Source organism: Mobula hypostoma, chromosome 2, assembly GCF_963921235.1.
Source record: "Mobula hypostoma chromosome 2, sMobHyp1.1, whole genome shotgun sequence".
NCBI lineage: Eukaryota > Metazoa > Chordata > Chondrichthyes > Myliobatiformes > Myliobatidae > Mobula > Mobula hypostoma.
Genome location: NC_086098.1, coordinates 155,201,048 through 155,225,434, shown reverse-complemented (window position 1 = coordinate 155,225,434; position 24,387 = coordinate 155,201,048). Strand labels below are relative to the sequence as shown.

The 24,387-nt window shown below is 43.1% G+C and overlaps 1 protein-coding gene across 3 annotated transcripts in view; it reads left to right on the top strand.

The window, feature by feature from the left end:
• cdc45 (CDC45 cell division cycle 45 homolog (S. cerevisiae)) overlaps positions 1-24,387 on the top strand; it is a 70,861-nt gene that overhangs the window by 6,160 nt on the left and 40,314 nt on the right. For all 3 annotated transcript variants that reach the window (XR_010021204.1, XM_063073408.1, XM_063073418.1), the window contains exons 2-7: positions 7,996-8,055; positions 9,787-9,879; positions 12,575-12,712; positions 16,600-16,746; positions 17,934-17,992; positions 23,867-23,915. Coding sequence is in view for 2 of the 3 variants with exons in the window: in XM_063073408.1 (XP_062929478.1) it covers positions 7,996-8,055; positions 9,787-9,879; positions 12,575-12,712; positions 16,600-16,746; positions 17,934-17,992; positions 23,867-23,915 (546 nt within the window). In the remaining variant the exon portion in view is untranslated. The remainder of the gene's footprint in view (positions 1-7,995; positions 8,056-9,786; positions 9,880-12,574; positions 12,713-16,599; positions 16,747-17,933; positions 17,993-23,866; positions 23,916-24,387) is intronic.

Here is a 24,387-nt window from a genome sequence, read left to right as displayed (position 1 = left end):
CTCGACTGGAATATAGGTGATAAGTGGCTAATACACTCAATTTCGTTTCTGAAAGGGTTTATCTAACAAATTTAATATTAAACACAGCGCATATTTTCCTCGGATGAATATAGTGATAAGTCAATTATCGGGTAGGACAGGGGAGCTTGAAGTAAGTGTTGAATGAAATTCCAGTAGAAGTGGTAGAGGCAGGTTCGATATTATTTAAAGAAAAATTGGATAGGTATATGGACAGGAAAGTAATGGAGGGTCATGGGCTGAGTGCAGGTCGGTGGGACTAGGTGAGAGTAGCGTTTGGCACGGACTAGAAGGGCAGAGATGGCCTGTTTCTGTGCTGTAATTGTTATATGGTTATATAAGTCAATAGCATCATAACATTTTAAGTAACGTTTGGATATTAAACACACAGCACATATTTTCCCCGTATGAACATATAAAATCATTGCAACACACCAATATCGCTGAATCAGTGGGAGCCCTGGGCTTGTTTTCACGCAACAACACGCTGCCATCAAGGGGTGATGGGAGACAGCGATACTCGAAGGGAGTTCCTTATGTCCAGTCTATTCCGCAATTTAGTTTCCGTTGCATTCATTCCAGAGATACGTTGGAAATGGAAGTAACGTTTTCAGTGATTTCGTGGCTATCTCAGGATATTTAGCTTTGACTTTGATCCAGAATGCCAGCAGAGATGTTATGTCAAACATACTTTTCAGCCCACTGTCATTTGCAAGCTCGAGTTGACCTCTTTCCTGCTCTGACATGGATGACGCACGGGCGATGACCTCGCGTGCGTTCAAGCTCAACAGTGCGTGACAGGGAATGAGGAAAGATGCAGCTGACTCAAAGCCAAATCATATCGTTTCCTCGCGGCCCGGTGGTTGGGGACCACTGAAATAAGGGATGGGGTAAGAAGGGGAGGAGAGGCATTAACGGAAGTTAGAGAAATCAATGTTCATGCCATCAGGTTGGAGGCTACCCAGACGGAATATAAGGTGTTGTTCCTCCAACCTGAGTGTGGCTTCATCTTGACAGTAGAAGAGGCCGTGGATAGACAAATCAGAATGGAACTGGGATGTGGAATTAAAACGTGTGGCCACTGGAAGATCCTGCTTTCTCTGGCAGACAGAGCGTAGGAGTTCAGTGAAACCGTCTCCCAGTTTGCGTCGGGTCTCACCAATATATAGAAGGGAGCACTGGACGCAGTATATCACACCAGCCGACTGACAGGTGAAGTGTCACCTCACCTGGAAGGACTGTCTGGGGTCCTGAATGGTGGTGAGAGGAAGTGTAAGGGCATGTATAGCACTTGTTCTGCTTACAAGGATAAGTGCCGGGAGGGAGATTGGTGGGAAGGGATGGGGGGGACGAATGGACAAGAGAGTCGCGTAGGGAGGGTTCCCTGCGGAAAGCAGAAAGGAGGGGGGAGGGAGAGATGTGCTTGGTGGTGGGATCCCGTTGGAGGTGGCGGAAGTTACGGAGAATTATATGTTGGACCTGGAGGCTGGTGGGGTGGTAGGTGTGGACAAGGGGAACCCTATTCCTAGTGGGGTGACTTGAGGATGGAGTGAGAGCAGATGTGGGTGAAATGGGAGAGATGCGTTTGAGAGCAGAGTTAATGGTGGAGGAAGGGAAGCCCCTTTCTTTAAAAAAGGATGACATCTCCTTCGTCCTGGAATGAAAAGCCTCATCCTGAGAGCAGATGCGGCGGAGACGGAGGAATTGCGAGAAGGGGGTGGTATTTTTGCAGGAGACAGGTGGGAAGAGGAATAGTCCAAGTAGCTGTGAGATTCCATAGGTTCACAGTAGACATCAGTAGATAAGCTGTCTCCAGAGATAGAGACAGAAAGATCAAGAAAGGGGAGGGAAGTGTCAGAAATGGGCCAGGTAAATTCTCTCTCTGTCCCTCTCACAATTACTCCTTGCCTGCTCTTCATCTTACTCTAGCACTCCCCCTTCCCCTTTCTTTCTCCCTAGGCCTCCCGTCCCATGATTCTCTCCCTTCTCCAGCCTTGTATCTCTTTTGCCAATCAAATTTCCAGCTCTTGGCTCTATCCCTCCCACTCCTGTCTTCCCATATCATTTCGGATCTTCCCCCCCCCCCCGCCCCGCCCCACAACTTTCAAATCTCTTACTATCTCTTCTTTCAGTTAGTCCTGACAAAGGGTCTTGGCCAGAAACGTCGACTGTGCTTCTTCCTATGAATACTGTCTGGCCTGCTGTGTTCCACCAGCATTTTGTGTGTATCGCTACATCAAAGAACTCAGTTTAGTTGCAATTTATTTCAACTGAGACATCTTTTGAATCTTTTAAAAGGACACAGAATCTTTTAAACGTAAAATGTATGAACATGATGCATTCAATGGTAGTAAATTAAGTATAATAAAAAAAGAAAATTTTAATGCAAACAGTTGATAAATCATTGTGAAACTTGATGCTGTTTGTTGTTTGAAAGCTTCTCAATATTGGGTGTCAGACTTGTTGATGCCAAGAGCAAGACGTTATCCGTCATCAGTCAATCTTGTTCTTAAATGGTTCTTGGTGTGCTTCATTTTTGAAAATAATTGCTCACACAGATAAGTGCTGCCAAACAATGATGCCATCTTTTTTGCATGGTCCAGTAAGTTAGGATACTTCACTTGGATGAATATATTTTCTATAGAAGTCAAGCAGTGACATATCTTCAGAATGAAATTTCGATCTTAATATGTCGTCACACTGCATCTCAATCAATTCCATTTGAAAAATTTCTGATGCAGTGTCCACTTCCACATCAAATGGAGTAGCAAACAGCTTGAACTCATTTGCATGCAAGCAAAAATCAGCAAAACGAGATGAAAACTCTTTTCTCAATTCTTGGACTTTTGTCTCATTTTCTAGGCAAATGAGACAAACTGGTTTCCCAGCTTGCTCGAGGAAGGAGTAATCTAGTGTCCAAGTGTCTTGGAAATTTGGGCACTCAGTGTCTACCTTCCTGCGTTTTGCATTCATTGCCATTGGAATTTTTTTCTTCGATTTCATTTTGAAATGTGAGTTATTCAACAAGTATCGTAGCACATGTAAATATCTGGATATTTAGCGTGGATTTCTTGTTAAAACACAGTGACGCTGTTTCTGTTTACAAATTTGAATGATCCCATCTGAAAACCTGCGCATGCACGGAGAGTACCTAATACATATTAATAAGGTAGTCTGCCTTCCCGTCATTCGTATATACCAGTGTTTTGTTTGGAACAAATCAGAACCTGGGGCCAGTGTAACAATTCGCCATGCACGTCCATCAGTGTGGTCCCGTGAAACATTCAGAATAAGAAAAATCGCTCGTGGGCCGGATAAGCATAGTATCTCAATATTTGCTCGCGGGCCGGTCAAAATACCTAGGTCGCCTACCCCTGACCTATGCCTTCCTGCCTGTCCTTTCGATACAAAGTAAATCCTTTGATATTAAGTTCCTGACTATGGCCTTCTTTCATCAGCGACTCAGTGACCACAATGTCATACTGGCCGGTCCCTAATTGCGCCATGATTCGTCCACCTTATTCCGTACATTTAAATGCAGCACCTTCAGTCCTGCATTCTTCGCCATTTTGAATTTTGCCTCGGTGTTACAACTTAACTCTTTGTTCTGCCTGCATTTGTACCCAATCATTGGCTTGTCCTTCCTTACATTCATGTTACACCCATCATCTACTTGTAAACCTGCTGGCTCATCCTCAGCTCTATCACACTGGTTTCCATCCCCCTGCCATGTTAGTTTAAACCACTCCCAGATGTCTGAGCCACTGGGCAGCAATCGTTTTGGTACTTTATCTTGTTTTACCTGGATATTTCGATGATAGTAGTGGTCTTATTAAAGCAGGTGGTAACCACAGATTAAAGCTGGGAGAAGTTAAAGCTGCCTGCAAATACTGTCAGTTGATCTGTGCTAGATGAGCTTTTCACTGTATCTCAGTACATGTGACAATAATAAACCAATTTTAATTCAAGTCAAGGTTTCTCTATTGGTTCAGTTATTTGTCATTATACCCTACACATGTATACAGCCAAATGAAACAACATCCCTCTGGACCAAGGTGTGCCACATAGTACACTAAACTATATTCTACTACCCAATCTACATAGGTAATAGTTGAGGAGTTCGGTGGAGGTTGCAAAGGTGAGTTGATGTGAAGCTTGCTGATGGTGGTGTAATGTGAAGAGTTGCAGGTGGTCAGACATATCGTCACTGGCTTGCTTCATTTTGAGTTAGTGTTGATCTTTGAATGTTGACTGATAAATACTCATCCAGGCCATCCTGATTTTGCAAGTTTATAACAAGTCAAACTGACCGATGCTCTTGTATGGAAAAAGCTGAGACACGACCTGATGGACCATTTGATGTCTGAGAATGGTAGCTAGTGGCTGAAAGCTAAGTTAGAAGCAATGAGAAATGAAATTTGGGTTTTTGCAAATGACATCTAGAAAATTGAGGGCATAGAATTTGATGGTGTGGATGGCATATTCATACCTACAAAACGACTAGCTTTGTGCAATAGTTGCATTCAGTCCACAAGTGCAAATTGACCAACCTGCTGCCTGCTGTTTTAATTCTTCATCCTCTTGCATTCTGACCTATTGGTCAATTGCCTCTTGTACCACTAGAATGAGGCAGAATACAACCATGAGAACCAGCACCTCATCTTTCACCTGGGTTTGTTGCGTCTTTCTGGATTTAACATTGGTTTATATAACTTCAGGTAACTTGATTTCTGTCTATCAATCAATCAGCTATTTGTTATATTGGCTCAGCTTGTTTGCTTTTTTACTTTCCTCTGGGTGTGGAGGATATGCTTAGCCTGACCTGGGCTTGTCTATTGCTCTGAATTTCACAATCAGCTTTCTTTTATCTATTACTTTGTCTATTTTCTTACTGTCTAACTGGTCCCATTCACTCATCAACCAGAAGGCATTCTGACCTCTGCAAAGGACTGGCAGCTGTTGGTGGACCTCGAAGGGCAGCTGAAGTTCCCCAACCATATCGCAGCCACCACCCTGCGACCAGACATTGTCCTAGTGTCTGAGTCTACTAAGCAAGTGGTGCTGCTGGAGCTGACAGTCCCATGGGAAGATAGCTTGGAAGAGGCCTTTGAAAGGAAGCTCTCCAAGTACGCAGGATTGTTCAGCAACTGTCAACAGGCTGGATGGAGAGCGAGGTGCCTCCCAGTGGAGGTTGGTTGTAGGGGATTCGTAGCCCATTCTTTAGTTAGAGCCTTCAGCATTTTGGGCATCGAGGGAGAGAGGAAGAGGAGAGCCATCCGCAGTACCACCGATGCGGCAGAGAGGGCCTCAAGATGGCTGTGGCTCAAAAGAGGGGAGCCATGGAGTCATAAGTAGCTAGTCATCTGGACATAAGCTGGGGTCTGATCAGCCCTGGCTGGGTCACCTGGAGGAGATTGTATGATGTTGAAAGACCCGATGATTCCAGGAACATCACTGAAGATGTGTCCAGAAGCATCAACAGATGTATGTACACAGCTTGTTTATGGCTTTTCCCCATGGTCGCCCTTGTTTTACCTTATCGCAGACATCCTCCATCCCCCATCCAACTTGCAACTTTGCAATCTTCTATTATCTTCTTCCCAGTTCTGAGTGTTCTTCAACTTGGAGCTTTGGCTCTGTTTCTCTTCCTGAAGATGTGGTCTGACCTGAGTATTTTCTGTTGTTAATTTAGATCTCCAGCATCTGCAGTTTTAATTTTATTTAAAGCCAAGGCTATTTGAGGGAGGAAATTTGCCACCCTTACCTGGTCTGGGCTATGGGTCTGTCTCTAAATAAATGGAAAGGCTAGTATTTGTTAATTCCTCATGGTTGTTTTTGAGAAGGTAGGGCTGGTGGCGTAGTGGCATCAGTGCTGGACTTCGGGACGAAAGGTCCAGAGTTCAAATCCAGCCAGCCGGCTGCCCTGCACGCTTTCCATCCGTACTGGGTTAAGAGTTGATGATCTCTTTGGAAACTCACCCGGCAGAAAGCAATGGCAAACCACTGCTGTAACTTGCCTCGTACGCAGTTCCCCACTACGTCAGAGTGGAGAGAAACTCCAGGTGCAACGTACCTTTCCTTTAGTGGAGGATTACAGGTAATGCTGAATTGTTGCCTGTAGTACAGTGATTCTCCCTTAATACTGACAGTGCTGAATATGGAACTCTAAGATTCTAACCTGGGGTCAATGAGTATATAACCTAACCATCTGAGTGAGAAAGTAACCAGGTTGAACTGAATATGCTCCTTACTGTATTGGGTAATATGTCAGGGCTTTAACTGAGGAGACTTTTGTATATAGTTGCTCTTGCCTGTAGTTGACTCCAGAAAGCAACATTTAATGAAAATTGGAATTGGAACTGACAAAAGTTAACATTTCAGGTCAAAAACGTCTTGTCATTCCAAATTCAGAGGGTCTTGGACCTCCCATATGCTTCCAGCAGGTTCTATTTTATTTCTGAAACTATTTGGGCAGCTTGACTTTTTCAAAGAAACATTTAAGTAATGTGATGGAAAATTTTAATCTGTTCTACTGGGGAAAAAATCAGAATGTATGTCTAATTGTTGATGGTCAAAGCCTCATTTTGTGAACCAAATTACTTTTAATCAGGTTTGGTACATTTATTGATGATCTAGGACTAAAAGCTTTCAGTTAAGTAAGCATTAATTATGAACTACTTATGAACTGCATGGGGTTCCTGTTGAATGCACAAGAGAGGGATAGCTGGTAGCACATGTGAATTGGATTTTGGCCTTTGGTTTGAGGGAACTGGGTCACTTTCAACCTAGATGAAAGTGCTTGAAGGTTCTGCATGAATCCACACGGTTTTCCTACTGTTTGTGATGGACAGGGACTGTTGTTGCTAGTTTGTCATTAAACTGCATTCTCATTGCAGCATAACTATTGCGGGAGATTTTTTTAAAAAATGCCTTCAGCATCAACAATACAATGTCTTAAAACGTGGTCTTTTATCCTGTAGCCAGTCAGCCTTCATTTTGAAGAGATAAAAAAGAATTCCTTATAAAATCCACAAGGTGGAGCAGGAACATCAAAGCATGAAAGGAACTGTAGGGAAAAAAACATCGAGGCTGTTCAGACATTTATTGAAATTCTGGTTTGTTTGTATTCTAATTTCAATGGAATATTTTGGCTTCCAATCCCTTAATGATTTCAGTAGTAAAAATGTATCAATTTCTGAGCTTGTTGCGTGAGCTCCAATCCCACCACCCTTTGAGTAAAGGTATATTTGCTAAATTCACACTGGAGTATTGCAGACTTTGAGCTTATGTCCTCCTCTCAAAGACTCTCCTGCCAGTGGGGCATCTGTCTATATCCACCCTGTCCATTCTCTTTGAACCCAAAAATAGCTTGATCAAACCTGCATTCCATCAAATGCAAACGCAGTCTTGTAGAACTTTGTGATTTTTTTTTGCAGCTGGACTAATACAAAGAGACAATGTAGTTTTCTGTACGAAATCTGGTCTCCAAATTATAAAATACTTATTAGCTATTAGAACTTGTGTCATGGCTTTGAGCCTCAGTCAGTTATGTGCATTGATTTAGGAGTACTTTTGCTAAGAGTCATTGTGAGCTGCTGTTGTACATGTTCAGCAGTGCAATGCAATTAGTGGGAAACAAATTCCAAGCTGCAATAAAGACATCCAAACTGCGAGTCATTGGTACTGAATCTGGGTGCCATTCAAGTAAATCTGGATCGTATATGAGAACAGCATAGCACAACTCTTTCCCTCTGCCATCCGATTCCTCAGTAGGCATTGAACCATGAACACTACCTCACTTCTAGTATTCCTGTTTTTGCACTATTTTTTCCTTTCTACATTATCACATAGTGCAGTGTACTGCTGCTGCTAAGTTAACAAGTTTCACAACACATGCTGGTGATATTAAACCTGATTCTGATTAATTTAATAAGCTGTACGATTCTGAGGTTTGCTGAAACTTGTTTTGTTTTTCAGAGGGTGTTATTACTTGTTGCCTTGGATGTCGATGCACTTTGTGCCTGCAAAATCCTTCAGGTGAGTGGTATGGAATGTCATATTCATTGATTCCTGGTGGAAACTAGAGACGTTCACTCAACCAGATGCCAAGCTAGAGGGATTTGTTTTGCCATTCTGAGAGGAGAAATCAAAGATTTGGTCTGTTGGCTTGTCCTAATCTGCTGCAAATTTTGTGTCATGTCCAGGACCAATTCTTTCCAGCTACTCTGTGGGTGCCATTTGCTTTACATTGAGTCTCTGACTTCAGATTCAGATTTTAATTTGTTTATCATTGAACCATGCAGTTGAAATGTGTCAATTTTATTAATAGCCAACACACCCAAGGATGTTCTGGGGGAAGCCCTCAAATTTTGCCACACAACCTCACGTGCCCACCATTCTTGTCAGACCAACACAGAACACAGCAAAACAGAGCATAGGAAAGAAGAAAGCAACAACAGCAAAACAAATCTCGTTCCTCTCTCCTACCCATTCGCACATATACACAATAAATCATGTTCAACCTGAGGCAACTACAGTCCCACACCAAGACATTGGAGCAACTCATCCGAGAGCTACTTTTCGCCGATGATGCTGCCCTTGTTGCCCACACAGAGACAGCCCTGCAGCGTATAACATCCTGCTTCGCAGAGGCTGCCGAGCTCTTCGGACTGGAAGTCATCTTGAAGAAGACAAAAGTTCTCCATCAGCCCGCACCTCAGGAAGATTACCACCCTCCTCGCATCACCATTGGTGAGGTAGAGCTGAAGACAGTCCACCAGTTCAGTTAGCTGGGGTGCACCATCTCGTCAGATGCCAAGATCGATAAAGAGATTGACAACAAACTGGCAAAGGCAAACAGCGCATTCGGCAGGCTGTACAAAAGAGTCTGGAACAACAAGCATTTGAAGAAAGGCACAAAGATCAGTGTGTACAGAGCCGTTGTACTGACCACCCTCCTGTATGGCTTTGAGTCGTGGGTCACCTACTGTCACCACCTACGACTCCTTGAGCGTTTCCACTAGCGCTGCCTCCGCACCATCCTCAACATCCACTGGAGTGGTTTTTGTCACCAACATCGAAGTCCTCAAACAGGCGGAGGTCACCAGCATCGAGGCCATACTGTTGAAAACGCAGCTGCGCTGGGCAGGGCATATTTCCAGGATGGAGGATCATCGCCTGCCCAAGATTGTGCTGTATGGCGAACTCTCCACTGGCCAACGTGACAGAGGGGCACCAAAGAAGAGGTACAAGGACTCTCTGAAGAAATCCCTTGGAACCTGTCACATTGCCAGTGGTCTAATCTAGCCTCTGATCGCAAGGCCTGGCGACACACCATTCACCAGTCTGTCTCCTCCTTCGAGAACGCACGCGGGGCTGGCATTGAGGATAAAAGGAAAAGGAGGAAGAACCGTGACACAGCAGCATCAAACCCAGAAAAGAATTTCCCTTGCAACCACTGTGGCTGGACCTACCTGTCCCGTATTGGCCTCGTCAGCCACCAGCGAGTGGGCAGCCCCCTTCCTAAATCTTCATTCGCGAAGCCAAGCCATGATGATGACAATAAATTGTGATGTGGGAGCGGCTCTATTGGACACTCAATTTCATAGAATGTTTTAAAATGGTACAAAAATGTAACGTTAAAATGCTGTTTTTAAAAAAAAACAGTGGTAAAGCAAGCCAGGAGTGGAGCTGCATAACCACCATTTTGCAAGAAGGTCTGGCATCTGGAACATAACATCTGACAATGTTTATCTGTCTCCATTTCAGTCCCTGTTCCAGTGTGACCACATACAATATACGTTAGTTCCTGTGGCAGGATGGCAAGATCTGGAGACTGCATTCCTTGAGCACAAAGAGCAGGTATATGAAGTGTCTACTCAACATCTCTAGGAGAATGTTACGAGCTAGTGTAGAATTACCTATGTTCAGACCCATGGTTGTTTATTTCTGTGTACAAAACAAAGCTACAATTCATGATTATATTCCCAGTAAATGCAGGGGATATGCCCAATATGAATATCACTGGTCTGTAAATCTGAGCTTTACAACTCCTCAATGTAGAGAAACAGGGATTTTTGGGGTCTATGTCCAGAAATCCTTCAAAGTTGCTGTGCAATTTGATAGGGTTGTTAAGAAGGTATGTGATGTGTTGGCCTTCATTAGTCTTCATTAGAAAGCTAGGGCTTTCTCTTTAAAGGAGGATGAGGGCTGACTTGATGGAGGTATATGACAGCCATAGATAGTGGACAGCCAATGCCTCTTTTTCCCTGGGTGGCAATGGCCAAGACCAGAGAACATCAGTTTAAAGTGAGTGGAGGAAAGTTTATGGGAGCTATCAGAGGCAAGTTTTTATAGAAAGCGCTCTGTTCCTAGAGCGCACTGCCAGGGGCGCTGGAGGAGGCTGATAAATATGGACATTTAAGAGACTTGGGTAAGCACATGGATGTAGGACAAATGGAGGAGGATGATGAGCTGTGTGGGAAGCAAGGGTTAGGTTAATCTTGGAATAGGTTTGTACAGGTTGGCACAACATTGGGGGCTGAAGAGACCATACTGTTTTATGTAAATTAAAATCTCACAGATGAGTGCTTCTAGACAGTAGCACAACGCTTTACCAGAGACTTGAGTTCAATTCCCGCCACTGTCTGTAAGGAGTCTGTATGTTCTCCCCATGACTGCGTGGGCTCCCCTGATATTCGGATGGAGAGTTAAGCGTCAGGCTAGATTGGAAAGGTCAGGGTGTCAGGCCTGAGGCGAGGTAAAATTGCTGCTCCATGATGTTTGTTCTGCTCTGCACTGAACTATGGGACTCTCTTGTAGACTTCAGTTGAGCAACACTATTTGCTTGCAGTTATCATGATGTTTTTTTTCTCATTGTACGTTGGGTGTTTGGTCTCTTTTTTTATGGATTATTTTATTTTATAGACATGGTGTGATTTTTTAAAATTACCGCACGTTGGGTCTTTTTTCATATTGCATGGGGTTTGTTTTTTTGAGTTTCTTTGTTTCATGGCTGCTGTTAGGAGACAAATCTCAAGGTTGTATAATGAATACATACTCTGATAAGAAATGTACTTTGAACTTTGAAAGGGAGAGCCTGTTCCATGCTGTATCTCAATAAATTATTTTTGTAATGTTTAGTTATTTACTACATTTATGAAAGAATATAATATATAACATTTTAAAATTGCATTAGGTTTAACAAAAACTCACTTCTGAACTATAATATAATTTCATTGATATTCCAGATAGATTCAGTCCTAAGTAATTTGAAGTCGAGTTTTCCTTTAGTACATTGTGTTCAGTGTTAAGATTGGCAAGATTGTTACTACAGTGCAAGTTGCTCAATTTCAATGCAATGTATGTAGAATTAAATGAGTTCCTCGGGTTGTACCTAAAATGCTTACTCAATGAGATGGGTTGGGGGGTCATTTTAAAGGAGACAAGGGTGGCAGAAATATTTAATGGAAGACCAGTCGTGAGACCAAGAAGGCTGAAAGTATAGCCTTATTTTGGAATGAAGGATGCAAGGGTTGTAAGTGAATCAGGAGAATGTAGAGATCTCAGGACAATTTGGATTTTTTCTAGGGCAGAAATGGCTAATATGGGGGGCATAATTTTACTGTAATTGAAGATATGGGGGGTGGGGGTTTGTCACTTTTTTTTTTAAACGGTATGGTGGCTGTGTGGAACACCCTACTAGGGATGATGGTAGAGGCAGGTGGCATGGGGACATTAAAGAGACTTGGATAGGCACATGGATGATAGAAAAATGGGTGATGTCGGAGGGAAGGATCTTAGTATAGTTGAAGTGGTCAGCACAACATTGTGGGCCAAAGGGCCTGTACTATGTTGTAGTGTTCTATACTCTAATTGATAGATTCATTAATTAGTTCTTTGGTATGTCACATACCCCGTGACGGGAATAAAGAACCAGCAGAGATGGAGCTGACGCTGTCGATCTTCTCGTAGTCCTTCGAAATCCTTTAAAAGTCACCGACTGTGACCACAACAAAGGGGGCCGGTTTTCTGTGGTGGAGCTATCACCCAGGCGAGGGTGGACACATGGACAACTCCCCACCAGTCAACCCCTTTCCTTTTCACTGCAAGAGCCACTGATCGATCTGCCCGATCGATCCTCCGAAAACCTACTTTTTCTGTGGACACAACAAAGCTCATTCAGTGTCCAAAACATGTGTCTGAGGTCTATCATCTGACCTCCTATATATCTCACTGTACTGGATACCAGCTGTCATTCAAATAACTCCTCCTTCCTCTCTGTGTGTAAGAAATGCCAGCAGGCGATGTCCTTAAGGAAAGTATAAACAACCTGTGAGCAGTCTTCATCCATCTCTCTGTGTCTCTCTCTGTCTCTCTAACAAGTTGTTGGTGTTAAATAACTCTCTCTCTCTTTTCAAAAGCACAGTTCATAGGGGTAACTCAGGACCCCGTCACAGGTATAATAAGTGTTTGCTCTTTACCAGTAAGTGGAAGTTGGTAAAGTGAGTAATCTGTGCAGTACTTGCCACTGAATCTCTATCTTTCCCATTTGCAGTTCAAGTATCATGTGCTAATCAATTGTGGTGCTAACTTGGATCTACTGGAAGTGTTGCAACCTGATGAGGACACTATTTTCTTTATCTGTGATACCCACAGGCCCATTGATGTCATTAATGTTTACAATGATACACAGGTATGTCTGTCAGAGATTGACGGAAGTTTATTAAGCTTATTAAGAGCTGATCTTTCTATGTACAAAATATTGACTTTTGTTTTATTTTTATTTCCTGCTCCATTCATGTATAACTTCCGTGGTCACTGAGTGTACCTTTTGAAAACAAAACAAAACTTGCTATTTTGGGAAGCAGAGTATTTTCCCATGGTTCACACTTGGCATGTTAGAGTTTATAGTGAGGAATATTTTGAACCAGACATGGAACTTTTCTCTGCTTTGCCTAGCAGTATATTTCAAATCCAGTCACGGAAGGAACGTTACAACCATGTTAACATAAAGTGATGTACACACTGACCTCCATCAGCAAGGCTACCGATACTTTTTTCCCCATATAAACAGCATCAGGTGCATTTAATATGGTGGAAAATATTAATCCTGCATATGCTAATACCAGTAATCAGTTATTTTTGTTTATTTATGGCAAGCAAGTATATAAATTTAAAAAAAAACAGGTAATTACTCATCATTAGCTTTGATTGCCTGGATCACACATAGATGGCCACATTAAGAGAGGCCTCTTCTCTTCATAGCTGCCTTTTTTACTCTTAATATATCTGTAGAATCTAGAAGATGGAACAATACAGCACAAGAACAGGCCTTTCAGAGTAATCAAGTGGCTAACTGATCTAATCCCTTTTTCCTATATGATGTCCATATCCTTCCACCTGCTGCCCATTCATGTGCCTATCTAAAGGTCTCTTGAATACTACTTGTATTTGTCTCCACCACCATCCCAGGCACTCACAGCTCCCTGTAGTTTAAAAGAAAAACTTACCTCACACAGTGACTTTGAATTTAACCCCTCTCACCTCTGGTATTGGACATTTCAACCCTGAGGAGAAAGAGAGCTCTGTGCCTCTCGTAATCTTGTAAATGTGTATCAGATCTCCCCTCAGTCTCTCCCGCTCCAGGGAAAACAAACCATAGTTGTTCAAACTCCCCTTACAGTGCATACTCTCTAATCCAAGTAGAATTCTGGTAAGGCTCTTCCGTGTCCTCTCCAAAGCCTCTACATTCTTCCTTGGTCAGCCAGAAATGAATGCATTGCTCCAGATGTGCCTTAACTGGAATTTTCTGAAGCTGTAACATAACCTCCCAGCTCTTGAACTCATTTCCTTGACTAATAAAAGCAAGCATGCCCATGCGCTTGAACATAGAACAGTACAGCACAGTACAGGCCCTTCAACCCACAATGTTGTGCCAACCCTTAAAACCTGCCTCCCATATAAGCCCCCACCTTAGATTCCTCCATATACCTGTCTAGTAGTCTCTTAAATTTCACTAGTGTATCTGCCTCCACCACTGACTCAGGCAGTGCATTCCACGCACCAACCACACTCTGAGTAAAAAACCTTCCTCTAATATCCCCCTTGAACTTCCCACCCCTTACCTTAAAGCCATGTCCTCTTGTATTGAGCAGTGGTGCCCTGGGGAAGAGGCGTTGGCTATCCACTCTATCTATGCCTCTTAATATCTTGTATACCTATCATGTCTCCTCTCATTCTCCTTCTCTCCAAGGAGTAAAGCCCTAGCTCCCTTGATCTGATCATAATGCATACTCTCTAAACCAGGCAGCATCCTGGTAAATCTCCTCTGTACCCTTTCCAATGCTTCCACATCCTTCCTATAGTGAGGCGACCAGAACTGGACACAGTACTCCAAGACAACTTTCAGGGATCTGTGGACATGTAGCCCCAGATCCCTCTGCTCCTCCACACTTCAAAGTATCCTGTCATTTACTTTGCCTTGGAGTTTGTCCTTCCAAAGTGTACCACCCCACACTTCTCCGGGTTGAACTCCATCTGCCACTTCTTAGCCCACTTCTGTATCTTATCAATGTCTCTCTGCAATTTTTGACAATCCTCTACATTATCCACAACACCACCAACCTTTGTGTTGTCTGCAAACTTGCCAACCCACCCTTCTACCACCCTCTATCTCCAGGTCATTAATAAAAATCACGAAAAGTAGAGGTCCCAGGACAGATCATTGTGGGATACCACTCGTCACAACTCTCCAATCCGAATGTACTCCCTCCACCACAACCCTCTGCTTTCTGCAGGCAAGCCAATTCTGAATCTACCTGGCCAAACTTCCCTGGATCCCATGCCTTCTGACTTTCTGAATAAGTCTACCATGTGGAACCTTGTCAAATACCTTACTAAAATCCATGTAGATAACATCCATTGCACTACCCTCATCTATATGCCTGGTCACCTCCTCAAAGAACTCTATATCAGGCTTGTTAGACACGATCTGCCCTTCACAAAGCCATGTTGACTGTCCATGATCAGACCATGATTCTCTAAATGCCCATAGATCCTATCTAAGGATTTTTTCCAACCGCTTTCCCACCACAGATGTAAGGCTCACTGGTGTATAATTACCTGGACTATCCCTACTACCTTTTTTGAACAAAGGGACAACACTCACCTCCCTCTAATCCTCCGGTACCATTCCCGTGGACAACCCTATCAACATGTGTAGCCAGTCTCCTTAACCCTACTGGCTAGATCCATCTTGTATCCTCTTGCCCTCCTGATATCCTTCATTTGTGCCCCTTCAGTTCTAGACTTTGAGGGATTCACATGTTCTTGATGATCTAAGCCCAATGTATGCCTCCTTTTTCCTTATCAGGGCCTCGATACTTTTCATTAACTAATTTTAAGAAATTGTCAGCCTTGCTCTCCGTCTTAGCAAGAACATGCTGTGCCCTGCCAGCTGCTCCTTTACCAGGATAAGTCTCACACCACTCAGCCTCTGCAAAACTCTGCCTAAGGTTGGTTCTGCCCCCATTTCAAAGTACATACATGAAACCATATATGTACAACCCTGAGATTCAGTGGAATCAACTGCACCCAATAGGACGGACAGACAATCAAAGTGCAAAAGATAACAAGCTATGCAAATATAAAAAAGAAAAATATATCAATAAATAAGCAATAAATATCAAGACCATGAAATGAAGTGTCCTTGAAAGTGAATCCATTAGGATCATAAACTGAGCACCTCCATGACCATTTTAAAGCTAATAGAATTGTGGTCATTCAAGCCGAAGTACAGTCTGACTGACCTTTCAGTTGCTTACCCTCTCCTGTTCCCATAGAGGAGGTCCAGTGTTGTGCCCTCTTCTCTTGATTAATTAAAGAAACCACCTTGAGCACATTTAACAAATGCTGCCTAGCCCACGCCCTTTGCACTATATCCACAGTCAGTATCAGGGAAGCTAAAACCTCCCACTTATACTGCCCTTTTATTCTTGCAACTATTTGAAATGCTCTCTACACATCTGTTCTAATTCTTGCTGACTGTTGACTGGACCTAAAGTGGTCCAGCCATCCCTTTCTTGTTTCTAAGTTCTACCATAGGACCTCATTGGATGATTTTCCCACAAGAAATATTCCAAGTATTGTTATTTTCTCCTACGTCAAGAAGGCACCTTCCCCCTTGTACCTGTATCATGTCTGTATCCTACAACGTTGAGCTGTCAGTCATGCCCCTCTCTCAACCGTGTTTCTTTTAAGGTAATATCCCAGTCACCCAGAGTATTGAGCTGATTCTTTAAAAGCTTGTATTTAAGGGGAAAGCAAAAACAAACATTAATTTTGTCAGTACTTTTCCTCTCTGACCTCCAGCAGTGGACTTCTGTGAATGTTCATTCTGATTCGATATTAGAGATCCCATCCCATTCCTTGATAATAAAGCAAACTAATGCCAAGTTTTCCTGAAGATAGTCCAGATATCAGCCCTGAACAACTACAAGACTTTTCAGAGTGTCTCTAAGACATGTTAATTTGCCTGACTTTTAAAGCAGTAAATGTGGTTAATGATGTCCTGTCTTTTAGATAAAGCTACTGATTAAGCAGGATGACGACCTTGGAGTTCCTGCGTATGATGATATTTTCAGGGATGAAGAAGATGAGGATTCCGAGGACTCTGGAAATGAAAGTGAAGGCTCAGAGCCTTCAGGAAAACGCAAACGTTTGGATGAGGTAAGTGGTTGACAAGAATTGTGATATTCTGTATGTATGTATCAGGCGGTGGTGGTGCAATGTTGGGGTGAGAAACGAAGGGTATAGCGTAAAGCCAGGTTGTTGCCTTGCAGAAGGCTTAGGTTTGGCACTGCACTGGATCCATGATGGATATACCCTCAGCAAAGTGATTAACGTATCCCAACAATCCTTTCTGAGTGGCATTGTATCAGGACTGACTTAAATTTATCTGTCCCTGATGAGTCAATTGCCAAGATTGATTGATGTCCAGAAAAGCCCAGTTAAATTTGCAGAGTGACACGAAATACCCAGAAATTGGGCTTACTTCAGAAACTAGTAGGTGTCTGCTCCTGACCAGTGGTATAATTCTCAGAAGAATTTATACAGTTGAATTTCTGGACAGTTTGTTTATTTTTGAAATATGATCTTATCACTTTCCACATAGCTTTGTGGAGAGAAGTATTCCACAATCTGGTATGGAATCATGTAGACACATGGAATTTCAGACTTAATCTATGCCAATTAATCAATCTGATGGATAAGTTTATTCTGGAGTAGTCTTAAAGCTTAATGAATGAGAAAGTAAATTAGCAAGTGCATTTGCCATTGGATACTTTTTAATGACCATTGATAGAACTTGTATGCCTGTGACTGAGTGGCAATCATTTTGTTTTTTTTCCTGATGCCACTAACAGTTCAGTAACCTTTGACCTTTGATACTGAGTCTGACCTATAAGAAACAATAATGAGTCAGTTTGTGAAAACTCTGTGCCGAACCGATATTATTGCACCAAGCCAGTACTTTGAGTAAAGAACATTGGAAAAATTAAACCATTGAATTTGAAACTTTGTTTCAATTGTATGCATTTATAAAGATATTATTTAGGAAAAAGTCCTGCTTCACAATTTTATGATGTTCTGCACACAGAAGCATGAAGAACATTGTTTTTGTTCTATATTAATCTTTATTTGATAAACTTGAATCAAAGGGAGTTGAACTTCTCTGACTGACTTCATCTTATTTTACTGCATTTATGCTTGGTAGAGAAAGCATAATTCTCAATTCTCAGCAGTATGGGTAATTATGTATCATGTTCTCCCATTTATGTTGAGTGGATATCTTGCTGGGTTTGTTATTGCAGTTAAAAATAAATAAATAAATAAATAAATAAATAATACTGTTCCAGGCATCCATGGAGAGGAGAATTGATCGAAGACGTCATCGACGAGAATGGGAGGACCGCAGGTACAGGCTATTGGAGTTGACTTCCATCAATGTTATAATTTCTGTTCTGTTCTGTATCAGTAGTATGCAAATTGAGCACAGGACAGCTTGTCCTTTTCTCTTTGTGGAGGGTGAAAAAAAAGAGACTGATCAGCAGTGACAGAACAATACAGCACAAAAACTGTCCTTTTGGTTCACTACATCCATACCAACTGCTACATATCCATCTATACTGGCTGGGGGAAAGTTTCCTTTGGCATTCACCTTGTAGCATGCCCACTGTCGCCTTAGCTCCTAGAAAACAAGCCCGGCCTATCCAAGTGTCTCCTTGTAACTGGAATATTCCAGGCAATATCCTCCGAAATGGAGCTTTGAGGCTTTGACGAGAAGAGGTGGAGGACAAGCTTGCTCGCAGTTAGTCTTTACAATGCCTCCTGAGACGGTGATGTACCTCTCGTGTGAGATGTGGCAGTCTTGGGGGAACTCCCCTCTCCCGCAGAGTGCAGAAGTGCTTGTGGCTGGGCGATCTGGAAGACTGTGTGAGGAATCTGGAGCAGCAGCTGAATGACCTTCGACTCATAAGGGAAAATGAGGCAGTCATAGATGAGGACTACAGGGAGGTAGTCACACCGAGGCTGTCAGAAGCAGGTCGTTGGGTGACAGTCAGAGGCGGGGGAAAGCGAAGGTGAGCGGACAGGTAGTGCAGAGCACCCCTGTAGCCATTCCCCTGAATAATAAGTTTACCGTCCTGGATACTGTTGGCGGGGACGACCGACCAGGTGTGAGCCATGGTGGCAGGGCTTCCGGCACTGAGTCTGACCCGGTGGTGCAGAAGGGTGGGACGGAGAAGAGGAGAGCTGTCGTCATAGGAGACTCTATAGTCAGGGGAGCAGACAGGAGATTTTGTGGACGTGACAAGGACACCCGCATGGTTTGTTGTCTCCTGGGTGCCTGGGTCCGGGATGTCTCTGACCAGGTGCACGACATCCTGGTACGAGAGGGAAAGCAACCATACATGTTGGTACTAACGACATAGGCAGGAAGAGGGATGAGGTCCTGAAGTGAGAGTTTCGGGAACTAGGCAGAAGGCTGAAGAACAGGACCTCAAGGGTGGCGTTTTTAGGTTTGCTGCCAGTGCTACGTGACAGTGATGGTAAGAATTGGAGTAGATGGCAGTTGAATGCGTGGCTGAGGAGTTGGTGAAGGGGTCAGGGTTTTAGATTTTTAGATCATTGGGATCTCTTCTGGGGAAGGTGGGACCTCTACAGGTTGGATTGGTTGCACCTGAACTTGAGGGGGTGCAATATCCTTGTAGGTACATTTGCTAGCATGGTTCGGGAGGGTTTAAAATAATTTGCAGGGGGATGGGACCCGGAGCGATAGAGCAGTGGAAGAAGTGCATGGAGTAAAGCCAGATCTACCATATAAAGAGGCTTTGAGGAAAGAGAAACAGAATAAAGGGTGTAAAGGTAGTAAGGTAGAAGGGCTAAAATGCGTGTACTTCAATGCAAGAAGCATTAGGAACAAAGGTGATGGACTGAGAGCTTGGATACATACATGGAATTATCTTGTAGTGGCCACTACAGAAACTTGGCTGGCACCAGGGCAGGAATGGATTCTCAATATTCCTGGATTTCAGTGCTTTAAAGGGGATTGGGGGGAAAGGGGAGGAGGGGTGGCATTACTGGTCAGGGATACTATTACAGCTACAGAAAGGGTGGGTAATGTAGCAGGATCCTCTTTTGAGTCAGTATGGGTGGAAGTCAGGAACAGGAAGGGAGCAGTTACTCTATTGGGAGTATTCTGTAGGCCCCCTGGTAGCAGCAGAGATACCGAGGAGCAGTTTGGGAGGCAGATTTTGGAAAAGTGCAAAAATAACAGAGTTGTTATCATGGGTGACATTAACTTCCCTAATATTGATTAGCACCTGATTAGATCCAATGGTTTAGTCGGGGCCCAGTTTGTTAAGTGTGTCCAGGACGGATTCCTGTCACGGTATGTTGACAGGCTGACAAGGGGGAATGCCATACCAGATCTGGTATTAGGTAACGAACTGGGTCAGGTCACAGATCTCACAGTGGGTGAGCTTCTGGGGGACAGTGACCACCGCTCCCTGGTCTTCAGCATTATCATAGAAAAGGATAGAATCAGAGAGGACAGGAAAATTTTTAATTGGGGAAGGGCAAATTAGGAGGCTATAAGGCTAGAACTTGTGGTTTTGAATTGGGATGCTGTTTTTGTAGGGAAATGTACTATGGACATGTGGTTGAAGTTTAGGGATCTCTTGCAGGATGTTAGGGATAAATTTGTTCCGGTAAGGAAGATAAAGAATGGTAGGGTGAAGGAACCATGGGTGACAAGTGAGGTGGAAAATCTAGTCAGGCGGAAGAAGGTAGCATACATGAGGTTTAGGAAGCAAGGATCAGATGGGTCTATTGAGGAATATAGGGCAGCAAGAAAGGAGCTTAAGAAGGGACTGAGGAGAGCGAGAAGGGGGCATGAGAAGGCCTTGGCAAGTAGGGTAAAGGAAAACCCCAAGGCATTCTTCAATTATGTGAAGAACAAAAGGATGACAGGAGTGAAGGTAGGACCGATTAGAGATAAAGGTGGGAAGATGTCCCTGGAGGCTGTGGAAGTGAGCGAGGTCCTCAATGAATACTTCTCTTCGGTATTCACCAATGAGAGGGAACTTGATAATGGTGAGGACAATATGAGTGAGGTTGGTGTTCTGGAGCATGTTGATATTAAGGATGAGGAGGTGTTGGAGTTGTTAAAATACATTAGGACGGATAAGTCCCCAGGTCCTGATGGAATATTCCCCAGGCTGCTCCACGAGGCAAGGGAAGAAACTGCTGAGCCTCTGGCTAGGATCTTTATGTCCTTGTTGTCCACAGGAATGGTACCAGAGGACTGGAGGGAGGCGAATGATGTCCCCTTGTTCAAAAAAGGTAGTAGAGATAGTCCGGGTAATTATAGACCAGTGAGCCTTACATCTGTGGTGGGAAAGCTGTTGGAAAAGATTCTCAGAGTTAGGATCTCTGGGCATTTAGAGAATCATGGTCTGATCAGGGACAGTCAGCATGGCTTTGTGAAATGCAGATCATGTCTCATAAGCCTGACAAGCAGCCTCTTTGAGGAGGTGACCAGGCATATAGATGAGGGTAGTGCAGTGGATGTGATCTACATGGATTTTAGTAAGGCATTTGACAAGGTTCCACATGGTAGACTTATTCAGAAAGTCAGAAGGTATGAGCTCCAGGGAAGTTTGGGAGGTGGATTCAGAACGGGCTTGTCTGCAGAAAGCAGAAGGTTGTGGTGGAGGGAGTACATTCGAATTGGATGGTTTTGACAAGTGATGTCCCACAAGGATCGGTTCTGGGACCCCTACTTTTCGTGATTTTTATTAATGACTTGGATGTGGGGGTAGAAGGGTGGGTTGACAAGTTTGCAGACGACACAAAGGTTGGTGGTGTTGTGGATAGTGTAGAGGATTGTTGAAGATTGCAGAGAGACAGATAGGATGCAGAAGTGGGCTGAGAAGTGGCAGATGGAGTTCAACCTGGAGAAGTGTGAGGTGGTGCACATTGGAAGGACAAACTCCAAGGCAGAGTACAAAGTAAATGGCAGGATACTTGGTAGTGTGGAGGAGCAGAGGGATCTGGGGGTACATGTCCACAGATCCCTGAAAGTTGCCTCACAGGTAGATAGGGTAGTTAAGAAAGCTTATGGGGATTAGCTTTCATAAGTCAAGGGATAGAGTTTAAGAGTCGCAATGTAATGATGCAGCTCTATGAAACTCTGGTTAGGCCTCACTTGGAGTACTGTGTCCAGTTCTGGTCGTCTCAGTACAGGAAGGATGTGGAAGCATTGGAAAGGGTTCAGAGGAGATTTACCAGGATGCAGCCTGGTTTAGAGCGTATACCTTGTGATCAGAGATTAAGGGAGCTAGGGCTTTACTCTTTGGAGAGAAGGAGGATGAGAGGAGACATGATAGAGGTGTACAAGATAATAAGAGGAATAGATAGAGTGGATAGCCAGTGCCTCTTCCCCAGGACACCACTGCTGAATACAAGAGGACATGGCTTTAAGCTAAGGGGTGGGAAGTTCAAAGGGGATATTAGAGGAAGGTTTTTTACTCAGAGAGTGGTTGGTGCATGGAATGTACAGCCTGAGTTAGTGGTGGAGGCAGATACACTCGTGAAATTTAAGAGACTACTAGGCAGGTATATGGAGGAATTTAAGTTTGGGGGGGTGTTATATGGGAGGCAGTGCTTAAGGGTCGGCACAACGTTGTGGGCCGAAGGGCCTGTAATGTGTGTACTATTCTATATCCTATGTACTTTTCATTGTGTTCTCTTAACTAGAGTAACAGTGCGTCCTTTTGTCTTTTACCCTTCATTTTTATATTTGACTCATTTTCATGCTGATGTGTGCTAGTTGCTTGCTGCTGCACAGAGAAGTAATCTTACATATCAATGAGCAGAGAGTACCCATAAATTTCATCTCTAACAGCACTTTATGAAATATTTTCTTCTTCTCATCGATTATTTCAGGTTCTCTACCCTTTTGTGGATTGTACACATTTTTAATAAGAAAATCTCCATTTTTTTTCCAGGATTGTAATTTTACTTTACAGCAATTCCCTCAACATCTATTCAACAAAGTTACTCCTTACCTTAGTAACACAGCAGGTGTTTATGATAGTATCTTCAATGTAAAATGTCCCAAACTACTTAACAGGGCAGTGTCTGTCTGTCTGTCTGTCCATCTATCCATCGCCCACTTCACCTTAAATGACCTGAGTTCTCATCAACTACTGCTGAAATCCTCATCCATGCCTTTGCTAAAGATAGATTGGCAATTCCAGTATACTCCTAAAAGATCTACAAATTTTCAACTTTACATAATTGAGCTAATCTAGTGTTTAGTTAAAGAGAAAGTTTGTAAGTGGCATCTTAAGGAGAAACTATGCACTGGAGGATCACAGACATCTAAGTGGCTTTCTGGACGAGATGATTTTTGGTGCAGGAATGGAGCAGACTGTGTGGGGATTTGCATAAAGATTTTAATGTGACTATTACTTGACTGAGTTCAGTGAGCTAGGGTGTGAAGGGTAGGTGAGACTTGGAATAATTAAAAGGTAAGGCAACTGAATTGTGGAAGGAAACCAAAAGCTGATCAGAGAGCATTGATTTAGATGTAGTAAAAGCGTGAATAATGATTTCAGCAACTGAGTTGGTTGGGATGAGTGTTATGCAGATGGAAGTGGACAGTTTTGGTAATAGAGTAATTGTGGTCAGAAGCTCACAGGGGTCAATGCAGCAGCAAAGGGTGTGAACCTGCAGATGCTTGCTAAGAATGGAAGAAAAAGCTAGCAAACCAAGCTTGTTACAGGAAGCAAACCTAGAGACCTCAGACTTCTGGATATTGGAAGAGATCATGTTTTATAGACATGAGTGAACACCTACTTTCAGACATTACATGTACTTTACAAACTAAATGGGAAGTAAAGTTTTATTAGGGCAAGAGAGGAAATTGTCCAAAAGATGACCACGTGGGCTTACTCCGGATGCTCCGGTTTCCTCTCACATTCCAAAGATGTACAGGTAGTGGGTTAATTGCTCATTGTAAATTGCCCTGTGATTGTGCAAGGGTCAAATAGATGGGATGCTGGTTGGTGTGCAACGAAAGGCCTGTTCTATGCTGAATCTCTAAAGAAATTTACAAATTAATTTTGCTGCGCAATATTTATTTATTATATTTTTGAACATTCTTTTCTGTATGAAATGAATGTGAGATTGTAGCACAGCAGTTCCCAACCTTAAGTTGACAGACTTAATGGTATATCTCCAAGTCATGAATCAGAATACTGACAATCCATCTGTTCTTTTACAGGCGAGAGATCTTATTTGAATATGAACAATATGAATACCATGGGACTTCAGTACGTATTAAAAATCATTATGTGAATGTAAAGATGCTGTTTAACTATATTTTTTTTTAAAAACTTAAGTTTGGTGAAAATTTATGCCATTCAATGTCATTCCAGGTTATTCTGTGCCTCCTAAGGGTAATGCAAACAGCATCGATCAATGACCTCAGAAGGGAATCGGATATGCACTTGATAGACTAACATACTGTGCTATAGGGAAAGAGTGGGATAATGGGTTTGCTGAAATCCCCTTCCTAGAAGCCAAAGTAGACGATATATGGGGCACCACGGTAGCATAGTGGTTAACACAATTATAGCTTGGGGATTCAGGGTTCAGAGTTCAATTCTGACATCCTCTGTAAGGAGTTTGTACTTCCTCCCCGTGGAATGCGTGAGCTTCCTCCAGGTGCTACGGTTTCCTCCCACAGTCCAAAGATATACCGGTTAGTAGGTTAAGTGATCATTGTAAATTGTCTTGTGCTGT